Raw genomic sequence first — 24211 nt, 5'->3', positions numbered from 1 at the left:
AATTTGTTGTCAAGAGTTCTTTAGCCTGGTTCCAGTCCAGCTGTTTGATGCTGAGTAACTGAGAATTTGAGGTCTGAATGCATAGTGTCAAGTGGAGTTGAAACTTCTGAAAAGTCTCCCTATTCATATTTGTGGAAGGTTAAAATTCTCCATTTATTTTAACCAAAGAAAGTAGTGGAGTACCTTACAGAAAGGGTAGTTGTTGGTAGCAGTATTACAAATGTGTGGCTGATGCAGTGTTATTCTAGGTACCGAGCTGAATACCACTAGAAATATTGCAATATACCAAAATATTTTCCTGTGCTTAGCAGTCTGTTTTATGTTGAAATTGAAAAACAACAGCATTATATTATACCTTAAATCCACTAATGAGTTTTAGTTTGTACCTAGCATATACCTCACAAGTCAGATGGATTGTTTAGTCTGGCAATACAGCCAAGCCATATTCAAGTACATAAAATATGCAAGCCCTGCTTTTTGGAAACAATCCAGTTAGAGAAGGATAATTTTTTATTTTCTAATCACAAAGTTCTCACAAATATGTAAATGACTTCTGCCCCCAAGTCGATTAGAAAGCTAAACTTTGAAACAATGAAACCTTGTTTCCATGAAAAATCCCTGGGACTTGAAGGCATTTGAAATCCTAATCCATCTCCCAGGACTAGGATTCTTCTTCAAACCATTTTTTTTTTTTTAACAGGAAACATGTCTGAGGCAGCTGGTCTTATGTGCCTGTAAGGTATTTTGTCTCTGGTATCCAGCCATGTTATGTCTATATCACAGGACCTTTCACTTCCATTCTTACCACCTAACTCATTCAGCCTCTTCCCCTACCTAGATGCCTGTTTTTGTGACACAGAAGAAAATGAGATTGCTTTTAACATGATTTTTTTTCAGCAAAATCACATTTGCTGTTACTTACATTTGTGTTATGTTTTGTTTTAAATTTCAGTACTCGTGCTTATGAATTGTTTTATTATTTAGTCTGTTACTGCTCCAGGAATTGAAGCTAAACTGACCAGTTGTTAACTCCTTACCTTTTCTTTTTCCCAGCCTTTCAAAGGCATATTCTGTGCTTCCTTCTTCCAGCCTGCCAGAACTTTCTGCATCTTTCCCAAGTTTTCAGATTATCAGTTAGCTCTCTCAGTATCCCAGCTGATTTTTACCAGGCCAGGATAATTTGAAAAAATCATACTTACATAATCCTCTTCTTACCCAGACCAAGTTTTTAGGCTCTTTTCTTTGCTGTTAGTTTCATTAGTATCTGATCACTGTTAAAGCTTTAAGGAGGACTGAAACTGAAGAGATGTCAAATGCTTCTGTTTCCTTGTGCTATCAGCTGATTATCTGGCTGACACATTTCCAAAACTGGCTACTACAGTATGCAAAATCTGTCTCCCAAATCCACCTATGCTTTCTCAATATGTGGTCAACTTTGCAATGTATACATACCATCAAATACATAATCTTTTGTATGTGTAACGAAGGAGTACTGTTTACTGATTTGGATTGTGCATTTGGAGAGTTTGTTCCATACAGTTAGTGTGGATACCAGCATCTTTTTCTAAGAATCTAACCATAAATTCTGCTTATGGGCTGTGATTGTCTGAAGTTATTTTTCATGTCCAAATAAATGTCATGTTTTTATTGAATTTGACACACATCGTGTAGATACACATGAAGTATAATCTTGTTAAACCAAAATGCTTGTCTCAATTTTGGCTTTTTGTATAATCTAACATTTTATGAAATTGTAAATTTTTAGTGCATCAAGATGAGTGAAGTCTCTCTGCATTGCAATTCCTTAGACCCTGGAGTGGAGTGATTTGGCAAATTAATTGTTCTGTAAGGCAGCTTACAATCAGAAACCACTAGTCTCAGGAGACCTACACTAACAGTAAACAGGATGGTTAATAAAATTAAACTTTGAAAGATAAATTTAAAGTTAAATTTGAAACATTAAATACATTGGAGAACTGTGAAGTTCTTGAACCATGAAGTGGTATCTTGAAACTGCACTTCTTAAATTAAATATAATGCAATTTTTCCAATACTTTCTTAAATTAATTCTTCCTAAATCAATTTTCTGCAATGGTTAACAGTAACTTTCCTATAAGAAAAAAAAAAACAACATAACTGTATGCTGATGACAGTTCAAAATGAAATGCTACTTTTTAAATATTATTCAGGAGTGAATTTGACATGCTTCTTTTTTGTCTTTGTGTCTTGCGCAGGTATCATTTTTCTTGTTCATTATTTTCGTGGTGTATACCATGCTGCCCTTCAACATGAGGGACGCTATAGTTGCAAGCGTCTTGACCTCTGCGTCTCATACGATTGTGCTGAGCGTCTGTCTATCGGGTACAGCTGTTGTAAAGGAACACTTGGTTTGGCAGGTAGGTGCTTTGTGGAATTAATGATTAATTGCACGCTGAATACCCTGGTAAATGAGACCACAAGTTTCTCAACTGGGGCTTGGCCGTATAAATTTATGTCTCTCTTAATTTCTGAATTGCCGCAGACTTAATTCACAGTTAGTCGTTTTCTAATCACGGGGGTGTCAGTAATGTAATGTCTTGCTGAAACCCACCTTAAGTGATAGAATCTATAGCCATACAGTGCTTATCAGCGTTAAAATTAACATTGATCAAAAAATTATGTGATGCAACTGTTTTCTAGTAGGTGCATTGCCACTCAGCTATGCATATATGCTCTATGGGTATATGCTCACACCTTGCTGCTCTCCTCACCTCATGAAAGACTAACTTCTAAGACAAAGGATTTTTCCAGGTAGCAGTGTTATCTTTTACTCAAAAATGCACTGAGCATCAAAAATGTTTTGAGTACCCTGTGTTCAGCTGGGTTACTGATTTGTTGGAAAGAGATTGTCCTCTTGAAGTCTGATGTAGGACTTGTCCTCCTTTTGTAATACTCAGCCTTTTATAGGAATTTTACAGCCTCATCCTGGCTGGGCCCACTGATTGAAGAGGACAGGCTGGCTGCAGATGCCATGGCATTTAGAGAATGCACCGGTGTTTGCAGTTGGGTTTTGGCTTGTAACTAAACTCTGATACTTGTACTACAGGACATGCCACAGACAAATATTTTTTAAAAAAAATCCTAATAATAGTTTTTTTTTTCCCTCCCTGTTCTGCAGAAGAACTTTCAAATGGTGAAGTACAACAGTTTTTATTGTGGTACTGTGGTGACCCTAGCTGTAATTGTTAGAAATCTCTATTTTAAGGAAAAAAATAGATTTCAATTTGAAAAGCATATACGTGCTCTTTTCTATCTTTTTGTCGTTTTAGGGAAATGGAATTCTTTTAACTTTTGTATCAAAATGGCACTGAAGTTTTGAAGTAAATGCATTTTTATAAACATATCAGTAGAACAAGAAAACCATTCAAGTTACTTCAGCCTTATTCGAAAAACACTGTGTCTCAGAGCATGACTTCAAAACTGCAGTGATTTTACAAAAGTTGTGCTTTTTAAGTTATTCAGGGAAATGCATTTTATTTCCAGACATAGCTGCAGACCTGTGTTATCTGGAGTATTGAAGCTGAAGTCTGAAAAACAATAGATGTTCTAAGATGTAGTTTTCTGTAGAAATTTTCAAATGGTGAGATATGTGGTTTTGCTTTTCTTCTCCTGATTTGGGTTAGTTGGGTGCTTGTTGCTGAGGCTGCTGAATTGTGTTGTATTTTAAGCAAGAACCATGGTCATCTGCAGTCAATATAGTATTTTAATAATTCAGTAATATGTTATTGGTAATTGTAGTGGAATAAATCAAGGAGGATGTTATTTCATGTTGGCCTATGGGCTTTGTTTAGGGCATAGAAATGTCACAGAATCACACAGAATCATCTAGGTTGGAAGAAACCTCCAAGATCACCGAGTCCAACCTCTGACCTAATACTATCAAGTCCTCCACTAAACCATATCACTAAGCTCAACATCTAAACGTCTTTTAAAGACCTCCAGGGATGGTGACTCAACCACTTCCCTGGGCAGCCCATTCCAATGCCTAACAACCCTTTCGGTAAAGAAGTTTTTCCTAATATCCAACCTAAACCTCCCCTGGTGCAACTTTAGCCCATTCCCCCTCGTCCTGTCACCAGGCATGTGGGAGAATAGACCAACCTTGCTACAGCCTCCTTTTAAGGTATCTGTAGAGTGCGATAAGGTCGCCCCTGAGCCTCCTCTTCTCCAGGCTGAACAATCCCAGCTCCCTCAGCCACTCCTGGTAAGACTCATGTATTAATGTATTAATAAGTTGGCAACTTCTTCCCTAAAATGTTTTGGTTTGGAGTTGCTCTTGGCAACATTTCTTTATTTTTCCTGCCTATCTTTCTAGTCCATTAAAATTCGGTACAACTGAAACAGGACTTTCAGAAGATGTTACTTTTTAGACACAGTATGCCTCTGGAATCAAAAGAAGTAAATTATGGGCTCTCTTGTACAATTAATGTCTTTTATCCCTTCTGCAACTTCCAGTTTCATTTGGAAAGAGTGGAAGTCTTTGAGTGGTTTGTAAATTTGTTAAGAATATTTAATTTCCAGAATGTTATTAATTTTCTATTCCCTCTTTGCAAAACGTATTAAATGTTCTGAATAGTTTGGCAGTTACTGAAGGTAATGAGCACACCGCGTTCTCACGGATGTGTGGAAGGGACATAGTGCTGCACCACAGCTCATTGTGCCCTCTGGACTTTTTTAGATTACTGTTGTTTATACTTTGGAGTGTAAGCAGAAAAATGTTTGTTTTGTGTTCTTTGTGTTTGAAATCTGGACCACAAATAAAGGATTTCATTAGTGATACTGATTATATTAAAAAGGGAAATAACATGTTTGTCAATGATACACCTCAGGTTGGTATAGGATAAGTGTGTGTAATTTCTAAAAAACAGAAATGGGGTATGGTTATTTAAAAGGGTCATGCTGTTGAATTTTTTTTTTTTTTTGGGGGGGGGGGGAAGAATTTTGTGAGGCCTGAAATGAAGTTCTTTCACAGAGCTCAGTCACTAAAGCCCAGAGACGAGGAAATAGCAGTAGACTGAGTTTTTAAAGCTTAAAAAACTCATTCAGAGTTAACTTGAGTAAATCCATGGTTTGGGAGCTACATTCAGATTTGACGAAAATATATTATTATGATTTCAGGGCTACTGGTTCATCTCAGGAAAGCAGAAGAAAAATCCATAATGCTGTTAGCCATGAATTGTGCATTTTCTTTCTGGCAGAATTTTTTTTTTTTTCCACAGGTAGGTAACTAGTAGCACGCATTTAAGAAGCAGAAAGTGGTATAACAAATCTGCTGGTGGGTAAACAACAGATATTATAGCATATATATCATGTATATATGGCATATATCCATCTGTAGAGAGTGCATGCATGTCCTTTATAACTACTTTCTTCATATTGGAAGACTGATTAATTTCCTTGGAGCTTTCTGTTCTCTTGGCTGAACAAACTCAGTTCTTTCAGTCTTTCTTTGTATAGCAACTTCTCCTGCCTTCTAATCCATTTCGTAGCCCTCTGCCCGACCCCCTCCAATTTTTCAGCATCTTGCAGTGACTCTGGTTGGTATCCCATAGCATTTTGAAAGTTAAGCATACCTTCAGTCTGTCAGCAGAGAAAAATTGATGTTCAGAAGTATGTGCTTATGTTGAGCTTAGGCAGACCCTATCTTGCTGGGTTTGCCACTGTAAAGTTTTACAGCCAAAATTGGCTTCAGTATAGCTGAAGGGCTTTTGATTATCCAATGCTGGTAGCAGTCAGAGGTACTGGGGTAAAAGGCTCCTGCTGAGGTAAATAATTCTTCAATAGTCTCTGCTGGTTGCATGAGCTGGTTTCTGCTTGGCCTATGCATGTCTTTTGGGGAGGAAGGATCATCCTTGGTGTAAAAATCGGCCATGATGGAGATCTTCCACAAGCCTTGACTTTGTCCATGGTTGTTGACTGCTGGTGTTAAAATCATGTTCCTCTTTACTGGTAGGAACTTGTTTAACCTTTTCATCTAGCCTTCATCTGTTAGAATGGGCAGACCCAGTAGTACTCAATTTCTTTTTCTCCCATGAGAATATTTCTAAACTACCCTGAATTCGCCTCATAACCTTTTTGTTAGTAAAATAAATGGGTTGCCTGCTTTTATACTAGCTCAGCCTTTCATCACTTTCACAGCTCTTCTCTGAGTCCTTTCTTGTGCTTCGCCAGCATCTTCCTTGCCACGTGGATGTTAGCCTTAGAGGAACATGCCAGGAGAAGCTGCAGTGGTGCCAAATGCTAATCGGGGACTCAGTCCACAAAGAGATTAGTGTGCTGCGGTGCTCAGCACAGAGGCATGGGTTCTGCCATAAAATACCCAGCTAGCCTCTCCAGAGCTGAATGCACAGCAATGGGATCTGTGACAGGGAGGAAGAAAAAAGAGTACTGTGTTCCAGCCTAAACTTAGAAAAAAACAACTGTGTATGTTTTTTTCTATTTACAATTTTAATCCTAGCCCTATCTAGGCCAGGACTCTGCCCCCTCTTTCCACATGAACATCCTACTACTATGCAGGGAAGCTGTAACGTGGGGTTTCTGCTTGCTGCTGGCACCCTCATGGTTAGGACCACTGCAGGAGAACACACCTCTAGTTGTGCCATTAAGGCATTTGGCTCAGAAGACTTCAGCAACTTAACATCCCTTCCAGTTACTGCTGGAATGAGAAGTATTTCACTGCCATCCCTCGTTATAAACACATAACCTGTTTCTCCCTAAACCAGAGCAGATTCTAATCAAATACTTGTGGGTTTCCTTCTTTATTAGCTGCTCAGCTGTTCTGATCTTGTAATGGTCTGATACTATCAATAGAGGTCATTTCAATTTGTTAAAAATAAGCTAACCAATATCCTTAAATGTACTAGAAGGTTCCACTTTTCTTTTTCCCTATGTTATATATGAGGGGTGTGATGTTTTTTATTTTAGTCTTTTAAAAAAAAATGTTGTTTTTACTCTCTCAGCAAACAAAGTTGTTGCTCTTGTAATCTTTTTTCACTAGCTATGCCTTAATATTTTCCAAACCTTGGCTAAATTGCTACAAACTGTCACTCAAGTGTTTTTCTTTAAACAAGCGTTCCTTACTTTTTTGAATTTTTGGCACCTCCTGGCAGCATTGTAGAAGTGGTCCCTACTAAAGGCACAAATTTGTAACAGCATGCATATGTACATATGTACATACACAAATTGTTTTGGACACTGTTCAAGAATGCATACAGCAAAAAGAAACAAATTGTAATAATTTTTATATAACTATTGTTTGATTTTTGCTTCTGCTGTCAGTTCCTTTCTCTTAGCGTGGATAAACTCTAAGATAATATTCTATCCTGGTGGACAAAAACAAACGCTGAATGAAAATTTTGTTAATTTCAAGAACATTTGAACTGGGAAATTCCAAGGCCACATACACAATGTCATGTGCATTTACCATCATCTGGGTTGAGGTGACCTATTATGACATGGATTGTATCTTCTGTGCTGTGGACAACTAAAGATGAACCTACTACCATAGTCTTATATGGTCTGCTGGTATGTGTATGCCAACTAGAACTCCAAAGGATGTTTTCTGTTTGACTTCTGATTCACAAGGTTTCAGGATAATTTTTTCAAGGTTTGTAGTGAATAAGAAATTGGTATTTATTTTTTTTAAATAAGGCCAAATTTCCTTTTTTTCTACCATTTTTCCTCTTGAATAGGACATGGGAATTGATTTTTGTGGCAGGTTTGGCTACTCAGCAGTGTGCTGTTAGGGTCCTAGTGCTTGGCTCATGAAATGTTTCAAGCCTCAGAGAGCTTTTAGGAGGTGACCCCTCTTGAACTAACCCCACCCGGTGTAGCTGTCTCTGCCAGTACTGAGAGACTGTGGTGGCTTATGTAATCCTGGCCCAGAAACCCACCAGCAGTGTGATCCTTCTGGCTTGTGTTTTGTATCTTCTGTCTCTTTTCTGTTTTCTGGCTTTACCAGTGGTTTTCCACTGTCAGATTTCTTCTGAATTTTAAAAAATAAGACCTGCTGGGTGTCATCTGTCTGGAAGAGTCACGTGCCCTTTCAAGGGAAACTGGTTAGTCTGATATGAACTGGATTGTGCAAAACTCTGCTGCAGTTTATCCTGGATAAAGTATAAACTTTCATGTTTTTCATGATTTTTCCTTCAAAAATTGTTCAGAAGTCTTGCATACCACTGAGGTGGGGCTGACAGGCCTGTAATTGTTAAGACCTCCTGTGTCCTGAACGCAGCATCAGATTTGGTGTCCTTTCATCATGTGGTATCGTATTTAAATTATGCACTGCTGGACCTTTTGCAACAACTTACTACCTCTGACAGGGTGCCCCTGCTTCTCCTGTCCTGCAAACCATGATTGCTGTGGGGAGGCCGACTGCAGAAGGCAGACACAAACCCAGACAGCACCAGCAGCCTCATCTTGCTCCCCTCTCTGGCTGGACAGGGTGGAGGTCCCACTAGTGAGAATACACAGACATGCACCTACAAGGTGGGTCCACCCCCTAGGGAGCAGGGCCTGGGCAGGGCATCCCTTCCACTGAGTCCTTCATTTGGGCTCCCACCTGCCTCTGTGCTCCTCTGGGTTTGTGGAGATGGGCAGCTGGCTCCTGGGATGGTCCTAGCAGTGAGGGGGTGTTATGCAGGCTGTCAGTCTGTGCTCCTCTGCCTGTGTGCAGCTTTCTGTCGCTTAACCTATCAATAATTATGTGATTATTTCTAGCAAGATTCATGAGCTGATGCTTAACAGGTGTTTTGCAATTCATACTTACGTGAAACTCTAAAAGAACCATTCTTTATCTAAATTACAAATATTTACATCGATCTATTCAGAGTTAATAGCACTTCTAATGCTTTTCTGTCTTATCAGCTCCTAGAAAAAAAATACTAGACAGTATCAGATGGTAGACTAAATTTTCAAATATAGGAAACTAATATGGCATCTGTAATATACATCTAGATGTTCTGATCAACATGCATTACATAGGCCTATCTGTTTTATTTAGAGCACCAATTTAAACTCATTTGTTAACCAAGCATATTTAATAGGTGATGATATTTAGAACAAATGTTTTATGTAACATTATGAGTGGAATGCCAGCAAAATGCAAATACAAAGCATCAGTATTGACTGGCTAAAAAAGAAGAAAATGTTATATAACCAGAAGGCTCAGAAACAGAATTGAAGTTGGTTTATGCTGTTGTTATGTAGATAAAAGAAAAAAAAAAATGTTTAGAAGAAAAGGATGGAAAGAAAGGCAGTGTCTTTAAGTACATGCATTATTACATAACCTCTGTGGCCATAAAGCTACACAGTGAAAGCTTAAAGCACATAGGAATGTTAGTAATCTGAATGGCTAAAAGCTGTGGGTTGAATTTATCCTACAGTACAATTCAGCCTGGAATGCCATTTGTTGAAGGAGCTGGGGAATGGCTGTTCATGAAGGTAATGCAGGTTAACTCTTGCTTTCACCTGCAGATACACAAACGGAGTTGCAGTTATCACTGCAGAAGAGGCAGAGGGCAGCGACTGCTACTGAAGGAGGGAGGCTGTACTTCTTGTAGCACCAGCTACTGCTGTCGTGTCTCCCCCCTCACTCCCCCTTTCTCCCTTCACTTTCCCCACCCCAGCAGCAGTCTGGCTCACCAAGTTGTGCAGCAGCTGCAAAACAGTTCCAGAGATGGATGCTGTGCCTTGTATAGCATGATACAGTAGGCATATTTTTATGATTGCACATGTTTCTTTGCCCTTGATTCTATGCTTAAATCTAGGCAGGTATTGAAATGCCAGCTGCTATAGTTTTTAATTTATTTTTACAATCTGCAGATGTACTTTGGATTTCACTTCTTCAAGACAGTTTAGATATGCTTATGAAGAGCCCACTTGCCTAGGAGAGTATAGATATGTAGGAGAATGTGCAATTTCCTTTCATAGTATTCAAGCATTAACAAGGAGAATGTGAACATCTTCCGAAAGGATGTAAAGAGGAGACCTGCGATACTTAACATGAAAGAAAAGTAAAAAAGGCTGAGATATGCAATGCCATAGTGAAGTGAGACCATATGCAAAGAAGACCATGTGGTTTTTCAAAAGCAGCTTGTACCTGCAGTCCCAAATCAGCATGTTAGAAATGCATAGAAAATAGTTTTGGTGAGATGTGTAGGAAATCATCAAAGCACTGAAGATAATACATGCCTACCTTTTTTGAAATCATGGAAATATCTGCAGTTAGCATTGATTCTTAAGCTTTACTGGAAGGGTCAGATTGCCTTTTGTGTCCACTTCATTTAAGTTAGTATTTGTATCAGCAAAAAATTTCATCTGTATTTTTATTTATCACTCATATACTACTATAGCTCACATTACTGTCCTAAAAGTTACAATTTTACAAGTTACAATAAAAAGCAGTTTTAATTTTCCAGTATATAAATTTCTTTGATCAAGAAGCCCACAATCTTTTAGTATCTTAACTAAGTTATAAAATGTCTGTGTTAGAAGACTCACTTTCTGAGGCTGTTATAGCTCCATAAACGTAAGCCAGTGTAATAGACGATTGGAAATTCCAGTATTTCCAATCTGGAACAGAAAGCAGCGTGCTGTACCAGCTGTACCTGCCTTTCTTGCATTACAGTGCTATTGCAGCAGCTAAATTCTCACCATACTGAACACCTTTTGCAAGGGAGTTGTATGCTGTATCCTTTTTAGGATGACATTAAAGTAAATAACTTTAACCAGTGAAAAGGTAATACTACGCATTCATAATTTTGTCATAGAGTCCTTCCAGATAGTTTTTCTAGAGTAAAGAATCTTTATTTCCTTTAATTAAGTTAGGTTTGCTGTTTTCTTTCCATTTTCACAGACATTGTTTATCTTTTTTGCCTTTATGGCTTGGTATTTGGTGTCCAGTTTAATGTGAATTACTTACTGCAGCTGAAGTATAAAATTCTGAGATACTCACTCTAGACATGATGCCTCCTCACTGTATGTACTCATAGGGTTGTTACCTATCCCTACACATCAGTTTCAAGAATTCAGTAGTAGAAAAATGCCTTTCACTGTCAAGATGTGGATACATTTCTCTTCGATGTCAGCCAGTTTTAGTGCAAAATAAAGTAAGAGGGATCAGGAGCACAAACACCTTTTGTTGTGAGTGTGGTGAATCAGAATTCAGCTGACATGCCGCTCTCCCTGGATGACTGACTTCCTGAAGTTGTATGGTTTAGTCCTCCATCTGTTTGGAGATTCCTGGAACAGGATGTGGTCTTCTTATTTTTCCTCTGATCCCCTGCAGCCCCCTGATTCTCCGCTGCTGGTTAGGCAGGAGGAACCCTCCTTCCAGTCACCTTCCAACAACTTGCCCTCCTATGCATTCCTGCAAATCCCCACTTATGCAAATCCTTAGATAGAACCCACTTCCCTCACCCTACTTTTATGATATATCGGTCCTCAGTCTGTTGCAGTAAAGCTCTGGCTACGGAGCTACCTGGCTTTTAATTAACTACAGCCTCCAAGTGCCAGTGTTGTAGGTAGGCACTGTGGAAAAAAGTAGTGGAACCAGTTCATGCTCCAGTAAAACAAGCCTGGCCCATGTTTACATGCCAGAACTCCCACCCCTTCATCCTTCCCGAAATGGTGGCCAGGTCTCAATTTTCTCCAAATAATTCCTGATATGTTCTTTCCCCTAAGATGTCATGGTTCTGGGAAAATGTTGGTTGGCCCAGATGAAAACCATGCTAGTGAACAAGGTGACAGCCATACAGCAGTGATGGTCACACTCAGAATGGTGCTCAAAACCATGTTCCAGCCTTGTTTTGTCTACCAGTAGAGATACAGTTGGAGGGTATAATTTGAAACCCTAAAGTACTTCTTGCTTCTTCCCAGGGAGTTTTCCACTGTTTCTTACAGAGCACGTTCTTTCCCTCAGGTTACTCCTGTTACTGCACACTCAATGAACGACATCAGTGTTTGTTCTGTATGGATCTGAGTTCAGTGAATCACGTCTGTCCCAGTAATAGCTTCTCACTAGTTATATATGTTAAATCATACGTCTCTGCTGTCAGTTTAGACAGGTTTTCAGTATACTAAAGACTTTATCCTACACATTTTCTGCAAGAGTCAGCCGCGTGGACTCTGTTAGCTCTATCAGTTTCTGGGTGGGACAGCGTTAGTTATAGCTGATGTTTGACTTCTTCGCAGTTACTGCTTTTGTTCTATGTTTGTACCTTGATACCAGCTGTACAGAAACATCATAACCTGTGGTTTATCAGACATAGCTATGTTCATGAATGTATTTGCAGTTTTAATCTTGGATTTTGGTTTCTCTGTCGCTTTGAGGAAGTATTTTCTCACAGGTGAGTAGCAGTCTATGAGCTCTGAAACCGCAAGAACCCAGGCTTGAATTAAATAAGCAGGCTCTGCACCAAGTCCATAAGCTTTCCATAAGAATTCAGACTGCATGAAAGCAATTACGCTGCTTTTGAGTCCAGTTTGTCCCTGGAAACAGAGCTGATTTTGCAGAGCTATGTCTGAACCTTAGGCCAACTCCAGTATCTTTGGATATTGGATATATAATAGCACAGCTAATCCACAACCCTCTATGCTATTTTAAGAGAAAATTAGAATTATTGACATCGAAACAGTGTGGGTCTTCAGAAGATTAAAGCACTTATAGATGCACAGAGCTAAGACAGACTGAAAGGTGGCCAGTAATTACTGACTAGTAATTACAGCCTCACCAAGGCAAGAAAAACCTGAACTAAATCACCCTAAGTGATCCCAACTGATGCTTATTCTCAGTGCTGCAGAAGGAGGCAGGCACCCTCGCACATCCTAACCAATCTGACCTGGAGAAAATTTTCTCCTTGATTGTTAAGCAAGAACAATTGGTTCTGCTGATCCTATAAGTAGGAAGGCTTTCCTGCATGCAAAAGATAAGTTAGACATCATTCTTGCTCCTGTCCTTTCTATAGTTGTTACTAATATTTGCTGCTTTAGAAGACCAAAAAAAAAATGAATTTAAAAGTTCATCTGACCATTTTTAAGCTGGAGGAAATAATTGTATGTAAGTGAGTAGGTAAAATTGCAAAAAATGAGATTTAGGATTTCTTAACATAGAAATGCTGTTGTCTTTTGGAAGTCCTGCTTAGAAGAAATAAAAAGGGGGCTGTGTTTACTTAAAAATTGTTTAAGATCCACCTTTGGTTAATCTTCTTTGTTTTGAATACTGGTTTGCTCCTTATGGTCTTAGTTCAGCAAGTGCTTTATCCCAGCAACGTTTATTCATCCTCACCACTGCAGGCTTTGGTAGTCATATTTACCAGAATTATTTGCTATGCTTTGTTGCGTGAGAGAGCCTCACAACTCAAATGTATGAGGTGCGTAGAAATCCTGTTTTTTCTAGTAAGTAGGTGGTGAGACCTTCTGCCAGAGGTCTTCTGGGGTTCTACAGCTGACTTCTGGGTGCTGACTGTGGCTGGCCTTTGCATACAAACACACGTACTCCAGAGAGAGACACTTTGAATGCTCATACACTGCTTGGCCTGTAGAAAGAATCATCATTAAAACTTGGTTTGTCAAAGGAATAGCCCATAGTGACAACAAGAAATGCTCCCAGGTTGCCCACCTGCTCCAGACAACTTGTGCAGGCCAGGGGACAGGAACAGAGGAAGGAGATGGTGTATTTTCAGTGTGATGCTAGAAGGGGCTGTTGCTGTGTCCCCTGGGCGTAACTGGGTCATGAAGTGGTGGCATTTCATTGGAGTCTCTCTGGGCTACCATGTTCTTTATGTCTACTCACTTGTCATGTTTAATTGACTTTATAGCATCAAATCCACTCAAGTTGGTTACAAACTTTCAGACTTCTGTTTGACTTTTTTCTTCTTTTTAGTAAAATAATCATAGGAAACACTTTGTAAATCTTAAAAGTTTAAATTGTCATAATGCAAAAAAAGTCAATAAAAAGGACAAGGGGGATGAGAAGAAACCAATGAAAACTGTCTGCAAAAATGGTGACAAAAACCATAAAGGCTAATAAGGAAGGAAAGTGGAATTCTGAAAAATTAATGGATAGATTCTAAGGCTTGCTTCATAATGTTACTCTGTTGCTTGCACTGTTTGCTCTAAAATTTTGCTTTCTTCATTGCTTAGTCTTCAGTGAAGACACCTTCTATTCGGTTAGCCAGCAGTTCAGACATTGAATGTTTTCCTTGGGTTTTTGGTTAACTTGCTCACCCTGGTTCAGTTTATTGCTGCTGCACTGGTGACCTCTGAGGGCAGAGATAATTTCTTTTCTACTGTTATTGGTATTGACTGTGTCACTTCATAATCTCTTGTTCATGCTACACACGTCCTCTTCATCGCTATCCAGTTATTTTCTCTCTGCTACATCATTTCAGCTTCCATTGAGCTGCATCAGCTAAAAATATTCCTGAGTCAAATCCTCAGGTTGCTCATGAGCAGGGATGGCTTTGCTGGGACAGTGGGAGAACAGACAGCAGTCTCTGCTCATTCCTTTGTAAACGTGTTCTGAATTCTCACTGGACTTATCTGTGTCAACAGTCCTGGGCTTTGTCAACAAACTTTAGTCTTCTGTTGAGTTAGACTAAAAGTAAAAATCCTACTTAGCAACACCCCTTTCCTCAGCAGAGTGACAGAGTTCCGGGCAACCATGATAGTATCAGCGTTGAAAAGAATTAGGATAAGCATGAAAATGCTGCTCTATAATTACTAGACTGACATGTTTCCTGATAGCTAAGGAATGCCACAGGCAGTCCTTGTGGGAGTGCACAGAGCAGGGGCTGTGTATCAGAAGGAAAGGCTTTCTTCATGCATACTGCCAGAGCAGAAAAGTTTGTTCCTCAAGAGGCAATGAGCATCCATGCTGGTGGTTGTGTACCTCTTTTTCCTCTTCCTGAGCATTGAAAGAAATATAAGGATAAAGAGCAGAGGTGAGCCCAAAATGTTAGAGTCAATGCAGAGAGGTCATTATAATTCTCTTTATACAGAGGCTCAGATTGAACTAATAAAGCTTCTGAAAAGGGATCTACAATAACGAATGCTGTTTCCATCCTTAATATGACTGACAGAGTTCCTTTCATTCTCATTTTAAAATTGGTATCGCCTATTACTTAGTCTGTGGCAACAGTATTAGGATGATAGCAGTGTCCAGACTGTCATTAATGTTAGGAACAATTTGAATGATTTGATATGAGGCATAATAGGGTGTTTTAGGGAGTTGAGGAGCTAAGAAATAAAACAAGAGTTGGAAAATTGGAAAATCCATGATTGCTTATCTACACACTTAAATACTTCAGGGTGATGGTTCTGCATATCTGCAATGCTCTTTCACAGTTCGAGTGGACGTGCAGTGCTTGCAGTTAAGTTGGCTTCTTTTGTGCTATGGAAAGTAAATCTTCCCTTCTTAAAAACTGTGATTGCTGGCCTTCATGTTGATAGCTCTGAAAGTGGCACCCTTTGAACCGAAGTTTCTCTTGGCTATAAACTAGCAAAAGTCAGAAGTCTATGGCTTTATTTTAGCCTTCTCAATTTGTTTTCCTTGTAAACAGCTGAAAGTTTTCTCCCACTTTTTCCATCTGTTTTTCTCCCACAATGGTTTGTAATCCATTTTCACTTATTTTTGATGATTTTTCTATGCCTGTTTCTCACCTCTATTTCAGATCTGGCGGGACTTTTTTTTAAAAAAAAAAAAAGTTTAGGGATTTTTTTTTATCCTTCAGTATGCTACATCTTGCCTAAAGCTTCTTGTGGCAAGAGTTCAGCATCTTAACTGCATTATAAGGACTATCTTTTGCTGTGCTTCTGACCTTTCATCTGTATGCTTCATTCGACTATCCCAAACATTTATACTGCAACAGCCTGAACGGTTGGACTCAGTTCACCCTCTACAGGCCATCTGTAACTTCATACTCTGTTGTCACGCATCCCTGTCATCCCTTTCCCTGGCTGAAGGACTAACTTAGTGATCTTTTGGAAGTCTCATTTGGAAGTCATTCTATACCTTTGATCTTCTTTGTTGCCTTTCTCTGCTCTGAAAGGAGTTTTCCTTTACACGATATGAAAGCAGAGTCTGTAAGATAGAAAATCCATTAATGTTTCATGGCGTGCTTATTTAGTAAGGAAGTACGTCACTGTAAATTCTGATGACCCTGAGTGAGGGCGGGGAAGGTGTTGAGCCTGATCCTCAAAACAAGTGGAAATTACCTGAAGTGTTACTAGCAAGGAAATGAAAAGTCTGCCCGGAGAAGGACCAATGCAATTTTGAGGTGAAGAGCTAGTGTTTCAATTAACAAAATACACATTTTTCTGTAGTATGTGAAGGAGGCTTGAAATAACTGTTTTACATCAATTTAAGTGAAGGAAGGTAAATATATTTGTTTTTCATGCCAGAACTTAAAATGCTGAGGCCTGTTTCCATCAACAGTAGTGAAGAGTGACTAATTATACTGTATTATGCTGAAACCTGAACGGTTGGGGTTGTGTCCACAGGGTTGTTGCTTATTTTTTTGTGTGTGGTGTCTTTTTTTTATTTGATTTTAATTTGAACAATGTCAGTTTAAGAGTTGCAAAGGTGAATCCTTTATTTTCCTGACTAGCTGGGGCAGTCCCAGTTGACTGGAATGTGCCTCCAATCTACAAGAAGGGCAGGAAGGAGAATCCAGGGAATCACAGACCTGTCAGTCTGACCTTGGTACCAAGGAAGATAATAGAGCAGATAATCTTGAATGTCATCACATGGCACATACAGGGCAATCAAGTGATCAGATGCAGCCAGTGTGGATTTATGAAGGGCAGGTCCTGCCTGCCTAACCTGATCCCCTTCTATGACAAGATTAACAGTTTAGTAGATAAGGGAAAGGCTGGTGATGCAGTCTACCAGGATTTTAGTGAAGCACTTGAATTTCTCACAGTATTTTCCTGGAGAAACCGGCTGCTTATGGCTTGGGCAGGTGTATGGTTTGCTGGGTGAAGAGCTGGCTGGATGGCCAGATTCAGAGTCACAGTAAATGAAATTCAGTTCGTTTGATGGTCCATCACCAGTGGCGTTCTCCAGGGCTCAGGACTAGGGCCAGTTTTGTTTCACATTTCTATCAACAATCTGGATAAGGGGATCGAATGTATTCAGTAAGTTTGCAGACAATACCAAGTTAGGTGAGACTTGATCTGTTTGTAGTTAGGAAGGTTCTGCAGAGGGATCTGGATAGGCTAGATCAATGGGCCTAGTCCAATTTCATGACCTTAAACAAGGCTAAGTGCTGGGTCCTATACTTGCATTATAACAACCCGATGCAGTGGTATAGGCTTGCAGGAGAGTGGCTGGATAGCTGCCCAGAATAAAACCTGGGGGTGCTGGTCAACAGCCAGCTGAACATGAGCCAGCAGTGTGCCTGGGTGGCCAAGAAGGCTAATGCCATCCTGGCCTGCATCAAACTGTGCCAGCAGGACTAGGGAGGTGATGGTCCCCTTGTATGTGGCACCGATGAGACCAGAATTTTGTGTTTGGTTTTGGGCCCCTCACTACAAGCACATTGAGTTGCTCGAGCACATGCAGAGAAGAGCAACAAAGCTGGTGAAGGGACTAGAAAATAAGATGTATGAGGAGTGGCTGAGGGAATTGGGCTTCTTAGCTTCAGAGAAGAGGAGATTGAGGGGACACAACACTGCTCTCTACAACTACCTGAAAGGAAGTTTCAGAGAGGTGGGTGTGTTGGTCTCTTTTCTCAGGTAGCAAGTGATAGGACACAAGGAAACAGTCTCAGGTCGTGCCAGGGGAGGTTTAGATTGGACACCGGGAAAAGTGTCTTCACAGAGAGGGTAGGGTGGTCAAGCATTTGAACAGGCTGTCTGGGGAAATGGTAGAGATGTTTTAGAGACATGTGGACATGACACTAAAGGACATGGTTTAATGATAGGACTTGGTAGGTCAGGTTGATCGTTGGACTTCGTGATCATGAATGTCTCTTCTAACCTGGATGGTTCTATGATTTTTACATATATATCTTTCCATACCTCTGAGATGTTGAGAAATCAAAATCCATACTTACTGGCAGGTAAAGTCTCCTTTCTAGACTAGGAGAAATAATTTAATATTCCTGATTATCCTAAGACAAATGTATTTCTCAGTAAAAAAAAAAAAAATTTGCTCAAAAGAAATATAAATGGGCATGAAGGAAAAAAAATGACACCACATCTGACTGATAATGCAATTACTGGCTTGTTAACTGGATGGCAAAAGAAGGCATGGTAATTGCGTAGCTACTGATGAGAAAATTTTCAGAATGCATTATGTATGTTTTGCCTCATCCTGACAAATTCAGTTCACAAAAGACTAGGAACAATGGGCAGCATCTCAAAGGGCTGCTACACTTCAAATTAGAGCCTTCCCTTAAGCATTGAAAACAGGGATCAAAGTAAAACTGTAGCGTGTATGGCTTGAACCTCACGCTTTCTTGAACTCAGACTTGCAGATATGTTCATATTATGGGCACCAGATTGTTCACAATGTTTTTCAAGTAAAGATCGTGGTATATTCTGAGGAATATATCAACATTTTAGCTGTGATGATTTTTTTTTTTGTTAGGTAAGGTCTTGGCAGTACTTGTATGTGTACATGTAAAATTGTATATATTGTATAGATAAATGCTTGTATTTTTCCCTGTTCCTAAACATGTAGTTTAAGTAGCAAATCAAAGGCTCTGGACGGTATTTTGAGAATAATACTTCCATACTATACTGTTTCTGCTGTGGCTAGCAAGGTCTTCTGGTTAGGTTTCTAAGATTATGTTCAAGTATCACACATTTTAGATCAGTGAGTCCAAATAGAATCAAGGACATCTCTATCATGGGACTTTTCTAGAAGTCTGAACGCAAGTATGGAAGTTTTTTCTGTCCTCACAATAAGCTTCTTCATTAAAGGCTGCACTTTTCTATGAGTTAGGCAATAGAGTATCAGACTGAAGTTAAAATACAGATCACATGGGGAATGCAGAATTCCTTCTGAAAGCCTGATTATCTGGAAGGACAAGATAGTCTTAGACATGCAAATGGTGTATATACCTCCTGCATAGATTGAGGATATTGATACTCAGTTTTCTTGTATTGCCTTTTATTTGGGGGTCAGGGAGTTGCTCAGGTGAGGGACAATGCTAAACCCTAATACACTTGAAAAAAAAGTTTCTTTTTAAAAACCCTAGATATTTTTAATTAATCCTTCAGAACTTAGTAATTCTCCTGCACTCCAACATTTACATAACTATGCTCTAGTAAGCTTTTGAAAAGAGAACAGCAAATATGATTAATATTCTGTTGTGGCAGGCAGCTTTGCCTGTTTCATTGTTTTGGTTTGCCTTGTTTTTCCCTTTTCTTGTAGTGCTATACAGAATGAAGTTAAAAGACATTCAGCAGAAGCTCTTTAGTTTTTTAAGGAGCTTGTTGAGCTGGATAAAAAAAAAGCCAAAGCTGTATTCAGTCGCATAACTGTTTTCAACTTTGTTTTCTAACAAAAGAGAAGTGATAAGAGTTCATCAGTGCCAAGGTACAGTGCTTTGGGATTCAGAGGAGCTGACCTGTATCTCTGGCTTTCCCTCTTGAAGTCATATTGATTTATGTGAAGTGTCATTTTTGAAGTGTCATCTTTGTCTCAGTACCTCCATTTCTTACATCTCTTTATTGATAAAATGCTGATTTTAATATTCATCTTCATACAGTTTGACCTTAAACCTGATATATAATGTTTGTAACATGCTATTTTTGTATGAGCTCATACCTGGAAGAGGTAAAGAAAGCTTTATATTTTGTCATATTCTTCTGTACTCTTAACAGATGTATCAAATACTGTGTATTTTTTAAATTTTTTATATGGTTCATAAAAGTCATCCTGCTTTCTTAAGGATTTCTAAAAATCAATGTAACTTAATAGGTTTCGTTATTGCAATTTTTGTTTGTCTCCTTCTGCACTGTGGGAAACTTAATTACTTTTCACCTGGAACAGGAGGTGCACTGTACCATCAGTATGAGCCTGGAAATCATTATAACTTGCCTAGGGCCAGAAAGTGCCTTAGGGTCCTAAGTGTGCTGATCAGGCAGAAATAGAGGTTAATGTACAGATTAAAAAGCTAGAAGGAACTGTGACAACCACCTGGTCAAGCAGATCCTACAGAAGACACCTGTGAAGGCCTATCTTGTTCTCAGTTTTAGTGACACAAACTGACTTAGTCACGGGATTTGGTGGATAAGCAGACCAACCAGTGGTGGGTCTTACAAAACCTTTGGAGGATGGGGCTTCTCTGCCATGCTAGCTGCACCTCAGTAGACTTAATTTGGAGAGAAGTTTTACTGACTTATTCAAAAGCAAGGCTTAGGCTCCAGGTGGTTGGAACTGTTTCATGCATAAAAACTCAAGGAGGGAAAATGATTGGCAGAAGGAAAAAGGGTGAGAAGAGTCAGAACAAAAGTCTCCTGAGCTGGTAGTTGCCAGATGTGACTGAGGTGTAAATAGGCTGTTTCAATTGAAATGATCTAGGACCAAATTTTCAAAGGTATCTGTGGGCCTAAAAGCCATTTTGGAAGATTATATTGGGTGCTTTGATCTCCATGTGAGCTACACACCTAGGCATCTTGAAAATCAATTTTCCATTTATCTTGCAATGAGTTGTGAGGTTTCAGGAGCTAGTGCTTTTAGAGTGGGACAAGAATACTGTAGGCAGTGGTGTTGAGTAGGCCTTTTGGTCTGAAGACCATCACATGAAGAGGCTGTTGGAGCTTTGAATACAAAACTACATAAAAATGATTGATAACCAGGTGAAAAAGATTATGAAATAATCTTGGGCAGCAGCTTGCAAGTGTTGTTTAGATCAATATTATGTTCCTAACCTGACAATTCTTATATAGGTTGCTGGCTCCCCCTCCCTCCATGAAGTAAGTGTTGATGTTGATTGCTTTTGACAAACTTCGAAGCAGCACAAAAAAGGGGGGAAAAATTGCGTCTACTCTTATGTCATGGAGCTTCTAAAGAGCCTTGCTGTATCTGCTTTGACACAGTTATAGCCTTACTTTAAAATCCAGATTGATTTGTTTCTCTTAACATAGATGATACCTGATTCTATTTTGTGAGCTGATTTTTCCTGTCAGAATTAAAGCTTGGAGATGTTTGCTGTGATCTAGGTCATGCTGACCTTAATTAAAGATGGATTCACCATGTGTCAGGTAATGTTACAGACTATTTCAGTAGTCCCCTACTGCAGTAGTTCTTCAAAAAAAAAAAAAACCCACAAAACTAGCAAATGAGCACAGCATAGGCAAGCTAAAAGACATGCAGTTAATTTGTTTCCAAAACATCTTTATTCAAATGTGATTTAAATTTCCTCAGTTATGGAAACATTTCCCATGATACGATTGAAGTTCCTGTAACTACCATAAACAGGCTAGATGGGAGATAATCTGGAGTATTTAATTTGTTTGTTTGTTGTTAACAATAATAGCAGGCATGTCTAGTCTAAAATGCAGTATGTGAAACTTAGTCATTTGCCACCTACTCTCCCTTTTGTGTATTTTTTTCTGCAGTTCATGTATTACTGTTCTGTGCAGCCTGTAATTTCTTCTTTGCCTCGGGACCCACTCTGCTGTAGGATCTGGGCAGACTGCCTGGGGATCACATGAGGAAAGAGGGATAGTCTCTCCTGTAGGATGAGAGGAGAGTGTACAGTACTTGTTGGATACTACATTGCTTAGCTATCCTGTCATACATCTATACCCCCAAAACATGATGAAGAGCAAGATGGTTGGCGGCTCTGCACCTGGTTAATTATATTCAACTTTTCCTGTCATGGCTGCAAGGTCATTTTTTTTCTTTGAGAGTTGGAAAAAAAAAGACCTATGGAGGAAAGGCCTTGTTTGAGAGGCAGCATATGATACTCTTGCTATTTCATATCAAACTATTGAAACATGCTATCAAATGTTGACAGCGTAAAAATGATTTGATTATGTTCAACAAAGTATTACTTCTGGGAGACATTTAGACTCCCAGATTCATCTTACAGATATGTCTATAACTGTAATGCATTTCCTTAAAAACGTCTGTGACAGTTGGGTGGTTTTTATTACCACCTTGATCGGCATCATGTTCCAGCCTGAGCACTGTCTGGTCCTACCACAAACTCTTCGAGGCAGTTGATTTACTCGTAATATTTCTCCAGAGTATGAGTAATACAGAAGCTAATGCAGTGAATGAAATCATTTCCTCATTTTAAAACTTCTTCATTTTCTTCTGCTGTGAGATGATTTCTGTGTAATTCTAATTTCTTTTTTTCACTTAATACTATATACTTACTTGCACTAATTCTTCTATTCCTTTTATACTTCAGTTCTTAATTATCTATCTGATACTAGTCTGTAGTTGTGGTGAGAGACTAATTATTTCTTACATACATAGAGAAAATTTTAATGGACTTCCAGTTTCTCTGCTACAGTTTATTTTTAGATGTTCCCAACCATATAAAATGATAATGGGTTGGGTTGTGAATTGGATTTTTTTAATTTGGGTTTGAGTTTCCTACTGGTAGTTGTTCAGATATATCTATTAAGTATTTTCAAGCTGACAATAAGCATGTTACTTTGGGGCTCTGGATTGAACATTAAATGAATGTTGGAAGATGAGTGGTGGTGGAGCGCCTCCCATTGGAAAACTCTCTGGATTTTGAATACTTAGAAGATGGAAGCAAGCATGCAATTCTAGGAGGGTTTAACCCTACTCTTTAAAGAAGAAAGATACCTAGTGCTCTCCTAGGTTAATTTTATTGGTCATTCCAAATGGTGAAACGCCTACAAATTGTGTGGTGTAAAAAGCAGCATTAAGACTTAAAGAAGGAATCCTCACTAATTTTTCTACTTTATTTTTAGCCTAAGTTGTTACATAAACGAGGCTTGATGATTTTCTGTTCACTACCTGTTATTCCATCCTTCTTCTGGTAGCTTTTGAACCTATTGAGTCATTTCAGCAAAACTTGCCAAAATATGAAAAATGACATTGAAATATGTTCAGAGATGATTTATGTTTCATGAATAAATTTTATGAAGTCTGGTAGGTATTATGGAAGAAATTTCACGAAGGCTTGTAGAAAGTACAGGAGAAATTTCCTAGCAATACTCATGCTGAGGAGATGGGAGGAGAAATCTACTGTTACAGAATTAACTTGGCAGCAGACTAGTCCCGTGAGTAAATATATTACACATTTTGGTCCTTTTTATAGAGTTGTTTTTTTTTTTGTGTGAGGAAGGTTAATTACTTAGATAAGGTTGAGGGTATCTCAAAAATGAGAAGTGTGACTCTCAATTTCTGGAATAACATTGAGATTTTAATTTGGATGAAAGTATCAGTTGTTTACGGGTTCTGGTTCCAAAACTCAAGCCAAACCTGAAGTTACCTTTTAGTTTTACCTAAATGTACATCTAAGTTTGTAGATTTGTTCCATTCCGTTCCAATTAATTGCATGTTCAAATATGTTCAAACAGTTTTAGTAGTAGAGAAATAAAATGATCCCTGATGCATGTGGAAATATAAAATAACTCTAACTCTTCTCCCTGCAGGCAGAAAGGGGAGTGCAGTGGTTGGCTGTTTCCTCCTGAGTGAAGAGAATGAGCTCCCTTCTGGCAAAAAATATATACATTAAAAACATGAAGGCATTAATCAGTTCATGATATTGATGGTGCATTACACAGAAGTGTTCTAAAGGGACCCTAACTCTGACTCTTGTTTCTAGTCTATTTTTTTGTTTTGATTCAGGAATTTGCAGTTTATGATCTGTTTTCATCCACACTGGCATATAGATAGGCTCAGATACAAGTTCAGAGCTGAATAAAATAAATCCATCCATTCCCCAAAACAGCCTGCAGCAATAAGAAATCTTAATACGAAAAGGAATATCTTGCTGATGCCCACAATGCTCTGATAGCAAAACCTAAAAGACCTATATGTGCAAATTAGAAGAAAGTGCCATATAACCACAAGTTCATAACTTCATGTTTTGTACAATGTCATTACCATCCACAAAGGGACTTTTTACTAAATTTACTGTAGCACTGAAAAATATGGAACATTTGCTGATACCTGAAATAAAAAATTCAAACTATTTTTTGTGTTGATTCTCCATTGTTTCAATGAAAT

General features: G+C 38.8%; 1 protein-coding gene across 4 annotated transcripts in view; it reads left to right on the top strand.

The window, feature by feature from the left end:
• Positions 1-24211, top strand: part of ADCY2 (adenylate cyclase 2) — a 216387-nt gene that overhangs the window by 66598 nt on the left and 125578 nt on the right. For all 4 annotated transcript variants that reach the window (XM_035552763.2, XM_035552764.2, XM_035552766.2 and 1 more), the window contains exon 3: positions 2235-2396. In XM_035552763.2, the coding sequence (XP_035408656.1) occupies positions 2235-2396 (162 nt within the window). The remainder of the gene's footprint in view (positions 1-2234; positions 2397-24211) is intronic.

Source organism: Cygnus atratus, chromosome 2 (genome assembly GCF_013377495.2).
Source record: "Cygnus atratus isolate AKBS03 ecotype Queensland, Australia chromosome 2, CAtr_DNAZoo_HiC_assembly, whole genome shotgun sequence".
In the NCBI taxonomy this organism is placed as follows: Eukaryota; Metazoa; Chordata; class Aves; order Anseriformes; family Anatidae; genus Cygnus; species Cygnus atratus.
Note: the sequence above shows the minus strand (reverse complement) of the source record. Positions and strands in the feature narration are given on the sequence as shown.